The following is a 15,261-nucleotide window of genomic DNA, read 5'->3' on the forward strand; positions in this document are numbered from 1 at the left end:
GCTGAGCTTCCAGGCATTCACGCACGCTTAGCTAGATCACCCGAGCTCTGATACCAGTTGAGAGCTCTCGACGGAAGCGGAACGGAAGAGGGAGAAAGAGAAACAGAGAGCCACACAAGTTTTTGGTGGGTGCAGAACACCCTAATCTTCTTTTTCATTCATTTATATATGTGTTTGAGTATTGTACATAATCGGGGGAAAGGTACAGTGACCTTTAACCCCCACACCTTTTAGTAAAGTCATGAAGCTCCACATCATCAAACATCTCTTTTTTAATACTAGACCATGAGCATGGATTCTAATAGCCTTAGAGTTACCAATAGCCTTAGAGTTACCAATAGGCTTACCATAAGCATGGATTCTAAAATAGCCTTAGAGTTACCAATAGGCTTATGTGAAATAGTTGGGAGACACACAATATATGGGGGGATATTGGGGTAGAGGATCAAGAGTAGAAAATTGGACAAATTTCAAATGCTTTTTATCAGGTCAAGGGAGACCCTTCAAAATTTCCTAAATTGAAGTAATTGTGCTCTTGTCACAAGATCTGAGGTCAGTCAAAAGGAAATCTCCACTATTGAATCAAAGACAATCAATAGATAGACAAAGATACCTAACTACCACGGCACTAGAAAAACAATAGCCAATAGAACGACATGTAAGCCATTCATAGTAAACAAAAAAAGTCCACAAAATAATCTTCTAAATGACACATAAGCATTCATTTACCTAACAAATGTTAAGCAATCAACCACAATTCAACATCAACAGGTCGACGGAAAAGAAAATTGGCTTGCGGGGTAGCTGTTCGCCATTTTCTTTTCCAGAATTTCCTTCCATGGTCATTTCCCTCCTCGCTTACTAGCCCCTCTAGTATGGACGTCACCCCAAATCCAAGATTCTTTTTACTTGAGTTCTTGATAAACTGACGTTAGTTGAAAAAGGCGGTCTCTTTTGTGTGCATGGCAACCTTTTAGTAAAGTCATGAAGCTCCACATCATCAAACATCTCCTTTTTAATACTTTACCATGAGCATGAGATTTTAAGAACCTTAGAGTTACTAATAGGCTTATGTGAAACAGTTGAAAATTTTTTGGATGTTTTCTGGGAGACACGTAATATATGGGGGGATATTGGGGTAGAGGCTCAAGAGTAGAAAATTGGACAATTTTCAAATGCTTTCTATCAAGTCAAGGGAGACCCTTCGAAATTTCCTAAATTGGGGTAATCATGCATTTGTCACAAGATTTGCGGTCAATTGGAAGGAAATCTCCACCATTGAATCAAAGACAATTAATAGACAAAAAAAGATACCTAACTCCCATGCCACCAGAAAAACAATAGCCAATAGAACGACATGTGACTTGTAAGCCATTCACAGCCAAAAAAAAAAAGTCCACAAAACAATCTTCTGAATGACACATAAGCGTTCATTGACCTGGCAAATGTTAAGCAATCAATAACAATTCAACATCAGCAGGTCGTTGTGACTGCCATATGTCGGTGCGTCACCTCCATTGTTGGAACCTTGACGCTCGAGAAATGCCGAGGGTACACATTTTCCCAATCAAGAAGTAGTCCAAGACTAGCTTCTTGTGGGACTCTTGGTTGCTGTGTTCGCAGGTGATGCAAGCCACGTCCCAAGAGGGAAAGGCCTCCCCCCTTAGTACTACTTACTAGCCCCTCTAGTAACTAGGTCACCCCAAATCCAAGATTCCTTTTACCCGAGTTCTTGATAATCTGGGGTTGGTTGAAAAAGGCGGTCTCTTTTGCGTGCATGCCTATAGCGTTGGCGACGGCGATGGCGATGTAGATGGCTATGGCGATCGAGCCTTGCTGATCTTGCATGGCGATCGTTTCTCCCTCCCTTCAGCTTTCTTGCTGCAAACACTCGCGTGCTGATCCCTTCTTTGCATCCACCTCCTCTTCTTCTTCTTCTTCTTCTTCTTCTTGGATCGTCAGCTTTGGCTGCTGCTGCTGTCGCTGTCTCTGGGAAATGCAAAATCCCAAACGCTTTGACGATAAAGACGCCCTCCCAGCCCCCTCCATGGGCCATCAAAATGGAGCTCTCGTAGCCACCACCGCTTCGCCAGCCTTGTCCAAACCTGGGCGAATTTCGCCCAACGGAACCTCGTCCATGGATAGCAAGCCCTTGAATGAGAAGGCGGAGGCCTTTGCCCAGGCGCACCGAGGAAGGGTAGAGGCGGAGGCGCATGCCTATAAAGAGGCCGAATCAAGAAAGGTGGAAGCTCGCGCGCAGAAAAATCTGGTAAGCCTATGGTTTGTAACTAGCGTAGAGATGAAGTCGCGAGCTCTTCCTTATGCTGGGACGTTGATCTTGATCTTGGATCAAGAGCGTCTTTCTTGCAAAGAACCATAGTTTGAGAGCAATCCCTTCACACTTAAATGCTGTCTTAGCAGGCAAAAGCAGAAAGGGAGAGGATCCATGACGAGTCCAAGGCTTTGGAGTCCAAGAAGCGCGAGGAGGAGAGGGCAGAGCGTGTTATCCGGAACGCTGCAGTGAGTAACCAGCTGCATTGCGCTATTGAGTCCTGACCTTTGAATCTTGGAGCGGCAAAGTTGGGCAAAGTCTGACAGTGTGTAAGTGCAGGTGAGAGCAGAAAAGATACTGGCACGGGCTCGAGAGGAAGCAAATAGGATCAACTCACGGGCTCAAGAAGAGACCGAGGCCGCCATAGCAGACACGTATACAAGAGCTGAAAGGGTAAGCTTCTTCCCGGTTGAACAATTGAGACTGGTTAGCCTCGAACTTCGTCTTGATGGTCTTGTTTGAGTGTTGTGATCTCTGTAATTAGCTGTCGACTGCTGATGGCTGGCCATTAATTTTGAGGGAACTGGAACAAGAATGGCTCTTTCAAATTTTATCCCTGGATGTTCCTCAATTTTGATGAATGCCTTAGCTGTATGCATCTGCAGGAGAATTGAGATCGATTCTTGGCTTTTATGTTTCAGTGTTGTAATCTCCCTAATGTAGCTCTTTCCTGCTGATTGCCAGCCATAATACTATAGAAGATTTTGAGGGAAATTGAACAAGAATGTCGAAATGGCTCTCTTGCCTTGTTTTCAACTTTTACCTCTGGATGTTCTTCAATTTTGATGAATGGCTTGGCCATCTGCCTCTTTAGAAGAATTGGAGCTCGATTCTTGGCTTTTAGGATGGATGTTTAAGCTTGACAGGCATGAGCCCTTGCCGTTATTCGCCCATATTAAGGAATCAACTGACCAAGAAGCCATTGTGTTGGCTTTTGTTGTGACGAATACGCAGTGGAAGGCAGAAATCGAAGAGACTAAGAGGAAAGAGCTGGCTGAGATAACAGATCGCGTTCAACAAATGATTGCTGTGGGGGAGCTTCCTGCTCAAGAACACAGAGGAGTTGTCCAAAGGATGAAAGCCAGCTTTGTGTGCCACGCCAACTAGTTGTTGCAAGTCGCCTTGAACTTTCCAAGAACGGGGTACATTTAACCTTTACTTATATCCAATTTCAATGTTATGGCTTTCTCAATCTCTCAGGCACATGTTGAAGATCAAGCCCTTACCATAACAAACACACATCAAGCCCTCACCATAACAAACACAGCTAGCTACAGGCAAAGAAGCACAACTCCTTGGAGATTACCTTGCCATCTATTGCATAGTGAAGCAAGTATATTCTCTTCCCATGGATCATTGCTTCTTAATAATATGTTTGTATTTGTACTTCAACCTATAGGCTCTCATCCATCTATATGAGTGATAAGTGGTCCTCCATCAATCATCGTATGACATGTAAATATGATCAATAGCGAGAATAAAACAAAATCTACATTGACACGTTTTGCACTAAAGAAAATGAACATCTCTCAATACGTTAATTGTGTGCCAATGGATCACATCATCATAAGCAAGGCTTATATTCAGTTTGTAACATCAAATGAAGCAATGCCTTTGTGGCTTGTGTACTATGGCATGTCAACAAGCCTAGACATTCTTTTTCAGTTTTTTTTTTTTTGGACGGTTTAATTAGGTTGGGGCGGACTGGGTCAACAACCATGGATGTCAAAACATCAATATTTATTTTTTGCCATGCTACTAATGACAATTTGGCACATTATGTTAACATGTAGCATTTATTAGTAGTGCCAATAGTTAGGGTGGTATTTTTATCATTGTAAAAAGAATATAATACCAATGGTGTTTTCATATTAGCATATTGCTAGTGGTAATTACCTAGCTTTTCATACTCATAGTGAACATCATCTCGATGCATGTTTCTTTGGGAGTCGCTAGAGGCTTTTAATGTCTATTTGATGATAGATATTAGGGCCAAGTCATTTTTTTCCAAGAACTTCCTTGCACCTTGAAGATATTGAGCATTCATTTTTGAAGTGGGATAAGTTTTCCTTTTTAAAAGTTGTAGCCTCTATCTCAGAGCTGCAACATATTTTTAGCCCTAGGGTTTGGAAAATCATGTACAGATATCTATGCATTTTTTATCTACTAATACTCATGATCATGCAAACACTTTACCATCCCAAAGTCATTTTGTGAATGTGGGTAATTTAGTAGATATACCTCTAATAAAGGGGCATATATCAATGGTATAAATATACTGCTTGTATATGGCCACATACATGTAGTATAATTTAATATATTGTTTATACATGCCTACTTACCAATGGTATATTTTCCATATATTGGAAGATAACCCATCAGTTTTTCTTTCTAGTATAACCTTCCATTTGGCATTTCTTCTTTGTCTATTCTTGAAATCAAGTGGTGTGGAACATACATTGTGATGGCAATATTTTTAAGTTTTGCTATATACTTGTTCAAAGGCGTGTGCCATGGTGATGCTTCTTTTCTTGGTCTTCAAACTCAAGGGGCAAGAAACATCACATAACAACTTTCTCTGACAAAGATGTTGGAAAGGACCTCATTATGGTATGGTTGCTCTTTGTAGCCTATGGAGTAGAAGCTCTAGGAATTTCGTCATTGTTCTTTCTCCATAAGGTTGGGAAGGGAGAGCAAACTAATATATCAATATTTTAGCCTAAGATAATCATGCACAAAGAATATGAGTAGTGAGATTAGGCATATTAAAGTTGATTGGGGTGATAATTTGAATGGAAGGAATGGGAAAGAAAGGGTTACGATGCTAGCATTGCATGATAAATAACTTGTTTGACCTTAAACTTTTGTATGTATGAAGATGTGTCATGTGAGCATGTTGTAATGCTATATGCATAAATAAAAAATGTTATCTTTCATAGCATAGGTTGATTGATGAAATGAAAAGTTTTAAGTTTATGTATAGTGCTTGTCTTTTGGATCCATTTTTTGAACTTTTGATTGCTATTATCTTTTTTAAATCATGTGATTGCAATCATTTTTGCATTTATGAAATTTAACAAAATAAGGATCTAAGAATCAAGACATTGCACCTAATTGTTGATAAGATAATGAATGTTTCATTGATTTCATGAAAATTTAAAGACAAAGTACCGTGTGAGTTAGGACATTGCAATATGATAAATGAATAGGATTGGAAGTATTAGGTTGTAAAGATGTCTAAAGATCTAATGGTCTACAAGGAAAACAAACACTTTCCTTTCCTATTATTTCCCCATATTAACCAGCCGGTTCTCCAAGCTCCACCTCCAATTTTTGCAATTCAGCATTTGACATGGTAAGTGTTTGCTTGCTCAAGCTTTTTGCCAAGTTCTTGAGTTAACTCAACTATTAAAAGAACAACAAGCTTTCTAAAAATATCAACCAACATGGTTATGACTTATATCTTCAAAAATTATAAATAGGACTTACATTGTATACCAACTTGCCAAGGTATGTTCTTGTACAAAGATACCATGGCTACCTCCCTTTGCTTATAGCCAATATCAATTTCCTATCTCTTTGAGGCAAGTCCCTCATGTATACCTCATGGTTGGTAGCACAAATGTTTGCACAATTAATGAGCTTATGTTGCAAATGAGGTGGGAACCAAAGCATGGGTATTCATGCTAATACAACATATAAAATCAAATAATAACCTCTTACCTTTGCCTAAGGGATGGGCTTGCAGGGGGTCATTAAAAACATCAAAAAATTCTAGTCCTCTAAAGTGTATCTTCTCCCCTATCCAAATCAAATCTATTCTCATCCATCAAAACACGGAATTCTCCCCTATCCAAATCAAATCTATTCTCATCCATCAAAAAAGTCTAGTCCTCTAAAGTGTATCTTCTCCCTTATCCAAATCAAATCTATTCTCATCAAAACACTCTTGTGTATTGATATCGAAGATAGATGGAACCTTCTTGATGATGTCCACCACAGAATAGAAACCTTTTCTCTGCACCAAGCTTTGTCCATTTAGACATGGATGTATTCATGGTGTTAAACAAAGTTGTGGAGCTACGAAAAGCATCATTTTGCAAAAGTGCATAGAAATTCAATTTGTTTTAGTACCTCTTTGCCTATGGTTGCATGTAATTTTCCTAGAAACAAATTACATAGAAATGAAATTTAATTTAGTACCTCTTTCCCTATGGGTGCATGCAAGGAATTAAAAAAGTAGTCTAAAATAAAAGGATCGAAGGAGGGGAACTGGAGAAATAGGAAGCATATGTGTTGACAACATGCTTTTATGATCATGAAACAAAACAAAACATAGAGGTCATAAATAAGATGAGCCACCATGGAGTTTGCGATTGTTCGATTCTTTTCTTTTAATAAATGAGAGATACACCTCTTCATAGCATTTAGAATGCATGGACTTATCACTATATTATAGAATTGGAATAAATGGAGATTTAATAAATGCATTTAAATCATATAGTAGCCATATTACCATCTGGGAACACATGCATTATTATGTGAGAGATTTATAAATGCCTAGAAACAAATTGCATAGAAACCTTTGAAACCCTTAAAAAAATTAGACAACAAAGAGTAGAGCATGTGTGAGGGTCTTGGAGGCTAAAGACCTTAGCTAGGAAGAATACAAGTCTTGGAAGGTGGCCAATGTGTGGAGCAACAAAGGCCCAAACAACCATGTGCAAGAAGTGGTGACCGAGAAGTAGAATTGAGATCTTCGAGTAGAGAGGATTGAAATGGAGAGTAGGAGAAGGAGAAATGGGTGATAGTAGTAGAGAAGAGATTGGGTAGTGGCAGACTCATGGCAGAGAAGAGCTTGGGTGAGGGAGAGGAGCTCAGGTGATGGCAATGGAGAGTAGGAGGAAGGAGAAGAGCTCATGTAGTGAGAGAGAAGGGCTTGGGCAACAAAAGAGAAGAGCTTAAGTGGTGAAGGAGAAGGTGCTCAAGAATCAATGGAGAGTAGGAGAAGGACAAGCAACTAAGGCCATGAGAGAGAGCTCAGGAAGTAGTTTAGCAAGGGAGAGAGGGGCAAGTGGTGGAGTGGGGGGAGGGGAGGGGGGAGAGAGAGAGAGAGAGAGAGAGAGAGAGAGAGAGAGAGAGAGAGAGAGAGAGAGAGAGACAATGCATGATTGAGTGTAGCCATCTTTTTGAAGTTCAGGGAATATATTGCATATGGCTAACTTGTGTGATTTGTAACTTATGAATTTCTCGTGTCTAAGCTAATCTACAAATAAATGCAAGTTTTGTTGTGCTCATGGGGGTGGTCTACACTCTAAATCCTTGCATTTTGGGGAACTTATGGAGCACGATCATGAGTCTCAATGAATGTGATTGTCATTGAGGCATCTTGACTTGAGAATTTAAAGTATAGAGTTGTGAGAATTCGATTATCTTATAGTGTGCCAATAACAAATGGATATAAGGGGGAGATGGGATGGCAATGATGCAAGAAAGAATAGAGTATGAGTTGCAACTCACAATACACATTCAGAATTTCTTGCATCTAGAATTGTTCATGCACAACCATCAAGACAAGTTGTGACAAGTCAAGTTGTAGATGTATCAAGTAATGCACATGACACAATTGATTTGAGTGCTAATGTTCTTAGGCCTGGACATAAATTTAAGGTTTAGAATTCATAAGTGGACACTATCCCAACGCTTGATCCACCCCATGATATTTTCAACCATGGTACTAGAAGAGCATTCATGCAAACATCACAATCCTCTCAAAGAGGCATTCCACATGTACAGGTTGAAAAACGTAGAATGGAACTTTGTTATTAATGTATGTGACTAGTTTGAGTGGAAATACAAATATTGTGGAATACAAAAATCTAGGGGAGCACCTTTTTTTTTAGGCAAAGAAAATTTGATTATATTCTAATCATATGATTTGTACAATGGCGTTCCCCTCTAAAGAGGGATAACTGCATACAAAGTGACCACTGTTTGGTAGTGGGAAAAAGCAAAACCAATAAGATATACTTAAGAGTACTTGTTGATAAGAGTAGGCTATGCCTCATACTATGATCCCAAGTTGACCCCTTGCCTAACCAAGAAACAGACTATGTGTTGTAATTAACAGAGTGATCCAAAAGAGAGTTGTTGTTCTGGCATCCTTCAAAGCAGTAGCAATCACTAGTGTACTAGACCTATGCACAAAAGATCAGTAGTAGGGAAACAGTAACCAGTGGAGGTACTTTAGTCTGCAGGTTTTGTTTTGACTGGAAAGAGTGAAGGGAGGAGTTGAGCTTGCATGTCCACTCCTAAGTTGGAGCATCTCCTTACCTCTTGGATGTGCTCTTCCAGTTCTTCTTAAAGTTGGGATACCTGGTCATTGTAGTTATGGGTTTCTTGGTCCAAAAAGAACTCAGCCTCAGCCACAGTAGATAATGATCACTTAGTAAGGACATAGCATTCATTCCAATTAACAAAGAGCTGTTCAGCATGTATGATCTCATCACTGAATTGAAAAGCATTTCTAGATATCCATATAAACTATAGTGCATATGCTCTGATGTGTGTCCATGTGGCATAAGGTATTTTGAGTGCATCCCCCAATAGAAGGGACTTCCAATTTATACGTTCCCCAATTCTTACTTGCACATATTTCCAAACTTTTCTTGCTCTAGTGCAAGCTATGAAGAGATGGAAGATGTCTTCCTTAGTCTTCACATAGTATTTGCATGTGTCATCTCCCTTACCAATGTAGAGACTTCTACAGTTGGTCCGGACTTACTTATGTAAAGTTAACCATAAAAGTGTAGACATTTTCTCAGGGATTCCTCTGTCCCATATCAGCTCAAATCCGAGTGTCCATTTCCTTTCATTTATCAGAGCTGTTCCACCTATTGTTTAGTTTGGCAACAATTTCGTCTATACCTTCAGATGGTGTGGGTATAGGTAAGAGAGATGAGCTACCAACCCATCCAAACTCTCTAGTGTAATTAAAAATTATGCCTCCCTTCCAAGTGAGTTCCCCATCCCACAATTGTATTCTTTCCATAATCATCTATTGGCCTACATTTTGCAACTTGAATTCTCTTCTTATCTCCAACCAATTCTTCCATCTAATATTAGTCTTGTCCCATAGGTCCCCCCAACAAGAAATTCCCTTCTTCACCAAGTGCCATGCTCTCAGAAGGTCCCCGTTTTTGCCTTAGTGTCATGCACAACCATAAAAAAACACGGTCCTAGGTGTGTTATTCTATGTCTCTCTCATGGTGCTTTGATCCTCCTTTATCCCTCGCTTTCACATGGTATCAGAGCTCCCTTGCCTTTCGTTGAGGCATTGAGATCCTTGCGAGAGTGTTTGTGAGAGATAACATTCTTCGATCTTGAAAGATTCATGAGAGGATTGTTTATTGAGAGAGAAAGGTTGCTTTACATTGTGTTGAGTGAAAGGGAGAGTTGTTTGTTCTAGAGAATGAGAGATAGGTCTTAGAGGGAGAGAGAGAGAGACAGCTGCTACTATACAGTTAAGGCATCACCACCTCCAACATGCCCTTTTCAACAAGGCAAGTGGCTCCTCTATTGGCTCTTGCAAGCAACAATTTGTTTGTATGTCTAGCACTAGCCCAACACTCACGGGCTACATACCCTAGCCGTCATCAACTCCACTCAAAGAGCTCCCGTCTCCTTCTACGAGCTGCTACCATGGCCTCATAAAGCACAATGGTGGTGGCTCCATCTCCTTCTCAGGGTTCTTGCTTCAGCAACGTCCACCGACCACCAAGGCCAACCACTCCTTCAACTTGAACTGTGCCTCAACGAGCGCCTTCAGAACCTTCAGCTCTTGTATGCAACAACAGCCTCTCCAAATAGCATCTCCTTCAATGTAGCAGCCGCGTACCTTCAATCGGCTCAGCTCTTTGATCAACCTCCATGAAGGGAAGCTCCAACGACATCACCTGCTTTTGCTCCAATAGACAAATCCATCGCCAACGAAGGCTCCACAGCTGGCCTTCTGCTCCTAAGCAAATACAAGCTCCATGTAGCCAATAGCTCTTGATCAAAGGTGCCTTCTCCTGAGATGACGCCTCAGCGATCATCCAGTGGCATTCGTCTCGATAGATATTCGTGGCCTAGAATGTGGATCCCGTCAAAGGCAGAGTGATGTCACAATATATTCCAAATATATGTCCTCCAATCGAGGATCTATCAGTTCATCAAGAGCATGATCCTCCACAAGAGGGCGTGCCAGGACATCAATCCCATTAGAATACTCACGCCATCATCGTCACTACAAGATCTTTGCAGCCTCAAAGTTTTACACTCTTCTCGAAGGTGTAACATTAAGACACGTGGCAGATAAGAATTGACCAGGGTTAGTTGAAAGCACTCTTGGTTAAGTTGGTCATACTAAGGTTAGTTCGACCTTACCTTGGTCAATGTTTAAGTGAACCCATAATAACCATGGTTAAGGTTTAGGGTTAGGTTAATGCCACATCATCATGCAACTACCTAAGCACACAATCCCTTCATAAGCATAGTGTGAGTGCAGCATATGAGCCCCTATGCCACATCATCAATTGCCCCTCTTCTTCATAAAAATTTTGATCAACTGTTGTAACTTTCAATCCAAAAAGAATTTGCACACACTCCAAAAAGTGGTCGTCTTTCGAGCTCTATGTGCCTGTCAAGTTAGAATCATTGTTAGCAATTAGACACTGCTAGATTTGAAATTTTCTTCAACTCGTAAGATCTTTGCAATGGCACTGCACACCTCAACTGTTGAGAAGTTCACTGGGGAAGGATTTCACACCTGATCTACACAAATGAGGTATCTCTTGATGCATCAAAGGCTTTGGAATATTGTAAAAGAAGACATACCCACTGCACAAAATGAAGCCTAGAAGGTAAAAGACGAAGCAGCACTATTACTCATTGGTTTGCACTTGGGTCCAAATATAATTCATCATATAAATTCTAAGGATCATGCCAAAGATGCATGAGATGAGTTGAACACAATGTTTGGTGCAAAAGCCAAAAACCAAGAAATTTATCTTAAGATTGAATTCTATGGTTTGCACATGAGCTTCAATGAATCCATGGCACAATTTGTCAACAAGATCAAAAGCATTATGACCAACTAGAAGGCATAAATGCAAAAGTAGGAGAAAAGGATGCACCTGCAATTCTCCTTAAAAGCATGCCTAAAGAGTACAGCGCACTGACAACCACTTTGAAGAATCTTCTAGATCCAAAGTTTGAGGAATGTGTATCCTCTCTTCTTGAGAAAGAAAGAGATTTGAAGGCATCTACATCAACACGCAATAGCAATAATGAAGAACAAGCATTTTTCAATAAAACATCAATGAAGTGTTACCATTGTGGAAGGATGGTCACTAGCAAAGTGACTGCAGACTGAAGAACAAACCAAAGTGTCACTATTGCAAGAAACTGGGACACAAGGAAGAAGATTATAGATTGAAGAACCAGAAGATCAACTATGTGGAGTCATCACCAAGCCATGAGCAGAATGACGAGAACAACATGTATTGAGAAGCAACAACCTTTCGACCTTTAGCCTATATTCTTGTAATCAAACCTAACCACGTGCAAGTAGCCATTTAAGCACTCAGGGGAGGTATTGACATATAAAAACCACACTTGACCACCTTAAGTAGCAAGGTATGCACTAAGGGGAGGTGATGGATTTGTAACTCACATATGACCACCTTGCAGTAGCCAATGGATCATGGCACCAAGAAGAGGTGTTGAGATATGGCGCCATGTGCACATAGATTAGAGGCTAAGGTATGGTATAGGAATGTATTAAAGTAGCGACCCTAAGATGTGTACTACATGATGTGAGGATGTGGATCGAGGACTCCACAAGGAGAGATGTGGGATCAAAGGATCCCACAAGTGTTGACTATTCTAAAGGCTTTCTCTATATAAGAAGCCTACCATGTATTGTTGATGATATACATTACAATAGATTGAGTGTTTGCTACCCTATGTCTCTCTCGTGGTGCTTTGATCCTCCTTGATCCCTCGATTTCACATATTATTATTACTAAGTGGAAATCCATCTTACAAGTTTGTTGAACTTTTAGTTTTATTAGCCCATGTTTGTGTGGAGGTGACCCATGTTGTGTTGCAAATACACATGCTAGTTTATATTGAGTTGTTGTGCATACATGTCATCTAACGTGTGTATAAGTTATAAAATATAACTTTGTATCTTGCAAAAACCACAGTTACTGAAAGATAGTTATAGAAAATATACATGTGTATCTTACAAAAAGCATAGGTAGTGAGCTAGGATGTAAATCATGAGACTAAGAACTACATCAAAAAGGCTTGCTTTGAGATTCTATGGTATACAATAATTAAGTGACAAAATATTTCTAAATTCTAAAACAAAAAAGTCCTCATTCTCCAAATAAATTTTTTGATAATATTTCACTCCTAGCTAAACTTATCACACCACTTGCAAGACTCACGACACCAATTACAAGACTCATCATTAGATTCGGGTGTCTAGCTACAAGCCCTCCTAGAGTTCTTTTTCTTTTCCACTAACATGGTTGCATTACAACCCAATAACATGGTTGCATTATAACCCACACTTGAGGAATCCAATTGTCATTGTCATTCTTTATATTGTTCAAGACAGTAGACTTTGAACTACTTTTATACCATCATTTTCCAATTCCACCTCTCATAATCCTTTGAAAAATTAGGACAATAGACAATAAGTCCTTAGATTCAATAAATGATGTTATGATTTTACAAAAAAATTAATTCAAAGCTAGGATATAGTTCAAAAACATAGTTTTTCTCAACAAAATATTGCTTCATCACACAATTTGCAAAATTTGTCCAATAAAATTAAAAAAATAAAGCAATAAAATGTTTGATATCTTTCATTTCTAGTCTAATTGTACCTGTTTAGTGCAGTGAAAAAAAAGTAAACATGATCTAAATTTACTTTTCCTAGGATTTATGTTATAGTAAAGCAAATCAAAGAAGTATGTATTCCAAAGCAAAAAACTAACTCTCACTAAATTTCTTGCTACTTATCACCAATTTTTGCTCACATCAAATTGACCACATGACTAAATGGCACAGTCCTTCCAATTTAATTGAAAAAAGTTGAAGCAAGGAAAACAACAAGATGAAAACCAATTGATTAAAATTATATGGTAAAAACAAAAGGCCTTTTGTTTAATATTAAAAGTATATGGTAAAACCAAAGGCCTTTTATTTGATATTAAAATGATATGGTAAAAATAGTTTAAACGAAAGGCATAGATTGAATATCAAAATGATTAAAAGCTTTTACCTCTTTGCAAGGCTCTTTCTCCTTTACACAAATTTGCATTCATGAACCAATAATAGTAGGTCTAGCACATGAAGCAAAAGGTATAAATCTTGTATTTAAGAAAAGAGTATGCTTAAATTAAAGTCAAGAACTACTTAATCATGACTATTATTAACTTCTATTTAAGCATCAATTTAAATTACTTGATATATTAAAATAAATTGAATTTACAAATACAAATGAAAAAATGGACATTGAAATGGATGAAAGTTTGATAGAATAAACTCAAAATAATTTTGGTTCTTTACAATGAGGATTCCAATGATTGCATATAATAGAATCAGTATAATAGCTCCCGATACATCCCTGAGGCTAATCACTTTATAAAAAACCCATATAACATTTCCACACATCCAAAATATCATTGCTTATTGCCATTAGGTCTTGAGGCTAGGTTTTAATGCTTGGCCTCCAGCCTATAAATTGGGAAATTGAGGTTGTTAGACCTATTGTGCACCTCTAACATTGTCTTCATTATGCTTAGTCAATGAATTTATTCTCTTTTTATTTCATTAAGAACCAAACTTAAAAGAAAAACGATTCAAGAAACACATTGTTTTTGCAACAAAGAAACATAGAAAAGTTGCTTGTATTTTCTTGATTTCTCACATACATATATATGGCTAGATCTTGACATCAAGCCTAGGATCCAATGGTGGATGTGGGTCTATAATACATCTTTGTGCATGTATGTTGCTAAATGTAATTCTACCTTTAATCCAAAAATGCGTTAGGACATTGGCCCTTGAAACATCACATAAATTTCTAAAAGATAAGTCCCATGAGTGCTTATATCTCTTAAAGTGTCCTCCTTCTAATTTATAAATGGGTTGAGAAAAGGTAAGCTCTATGAGGATACAATATGAATATGCAAAGATTAGGTTTAGTATATGTCCAAAATCTATGCAAAATCCTCTTATTTTCAAAGAGTAGACTTTTGATCCAAATATCTGTTAGGAGTGGCAAGGCTTAAGAGCTGTGAAGGTTTTGTAAAAGTAACTAATTTTGCCAATTTTATGGTATTACACATATGGACAAGTCCATGGGTGCATTACCAAATGTAGTTATACATAGGATCCAAGAATTGATGGTAATGGAACACATTGTGTCTTTAAAAGATTTGCATTTTTGCAAGCTCTCATTATTTAATGGAGCCTTACTTTATTATTCAATGCAGCCTTACACATTGTGCCTTTTAAAGATTTGCAACTTTGCAAGCTCTCATTATTTAATGGAGCCTTACTTTTGGTCTAGCAACAGATTCAAGGAAGATAGACTTTGAGTTACAATCCAAGTTAGCAAAGATTAGGTAATCTATTGACAAATTATGATAAGGTAATATGATGATAAAAGACTTGGTAATACGATGACTAAATATGCATGGCATCATGCTCTAAAATGTAGCCTTAATTTTTGTACCAATATAAATTAGAAGAAGATCTATTTCACTTTGTAATGCAAGTCCATAAAGGTTATGGATTTAAAAGAATAGGATAGGGAGCAAACACACACTTGTGAAAGGATAAAAACTAGCTTTCTAACTAAATCATGA

At 38.5% G+C, this 15,261-nt stretch overlaps 1 protein-coding gene across 1 annotated transcript; it reads left to right on the forward strand.

Annotated features, from left to right (window-relative positions):
• Positions 1-1,906: 1,906 nt before the first annotated feature.
• On the forward strand, positions 1,907-3,641 carry LOC147905881 (uncharacterized). Its single transcript, XM_087384440.1, has 4 exons — positions 1,907-2,269; positions 2,422-2,520; positions 2,612-2,725; positions 3,287-3,641. The coding sequence occupies exons 1-4, from the start codon at positions 1,997-1,999 to the stop codon at positions 3,437-3,439; spliced, it is 639 nt and encodes a 212-aa protein (XP_087240566.1). The 5' UTR covers positions 1,907-1,996; the 3' UTR covers positions 3,440-3,641.
• Positions 3,642-15,261: the final 11,620 nt, after the last annotated feature.

This window comes from Dipteris shenzhenensis, chromosome 1 (assembly GCF_047967505.1).
Source record: "Dipteris shenzhenensis isolate YYH24624 ecotype China chromosome 1, Dip_SZ_1.0, whole genome shotgun sequence".
Lineage (NCBI taxonomy): Eukaryota > Viridiplantae > Streptophyta > Polypodiopsida > Gleicheniales > Dipteridaceae > Dipteris > Dipteris shenzhenensis.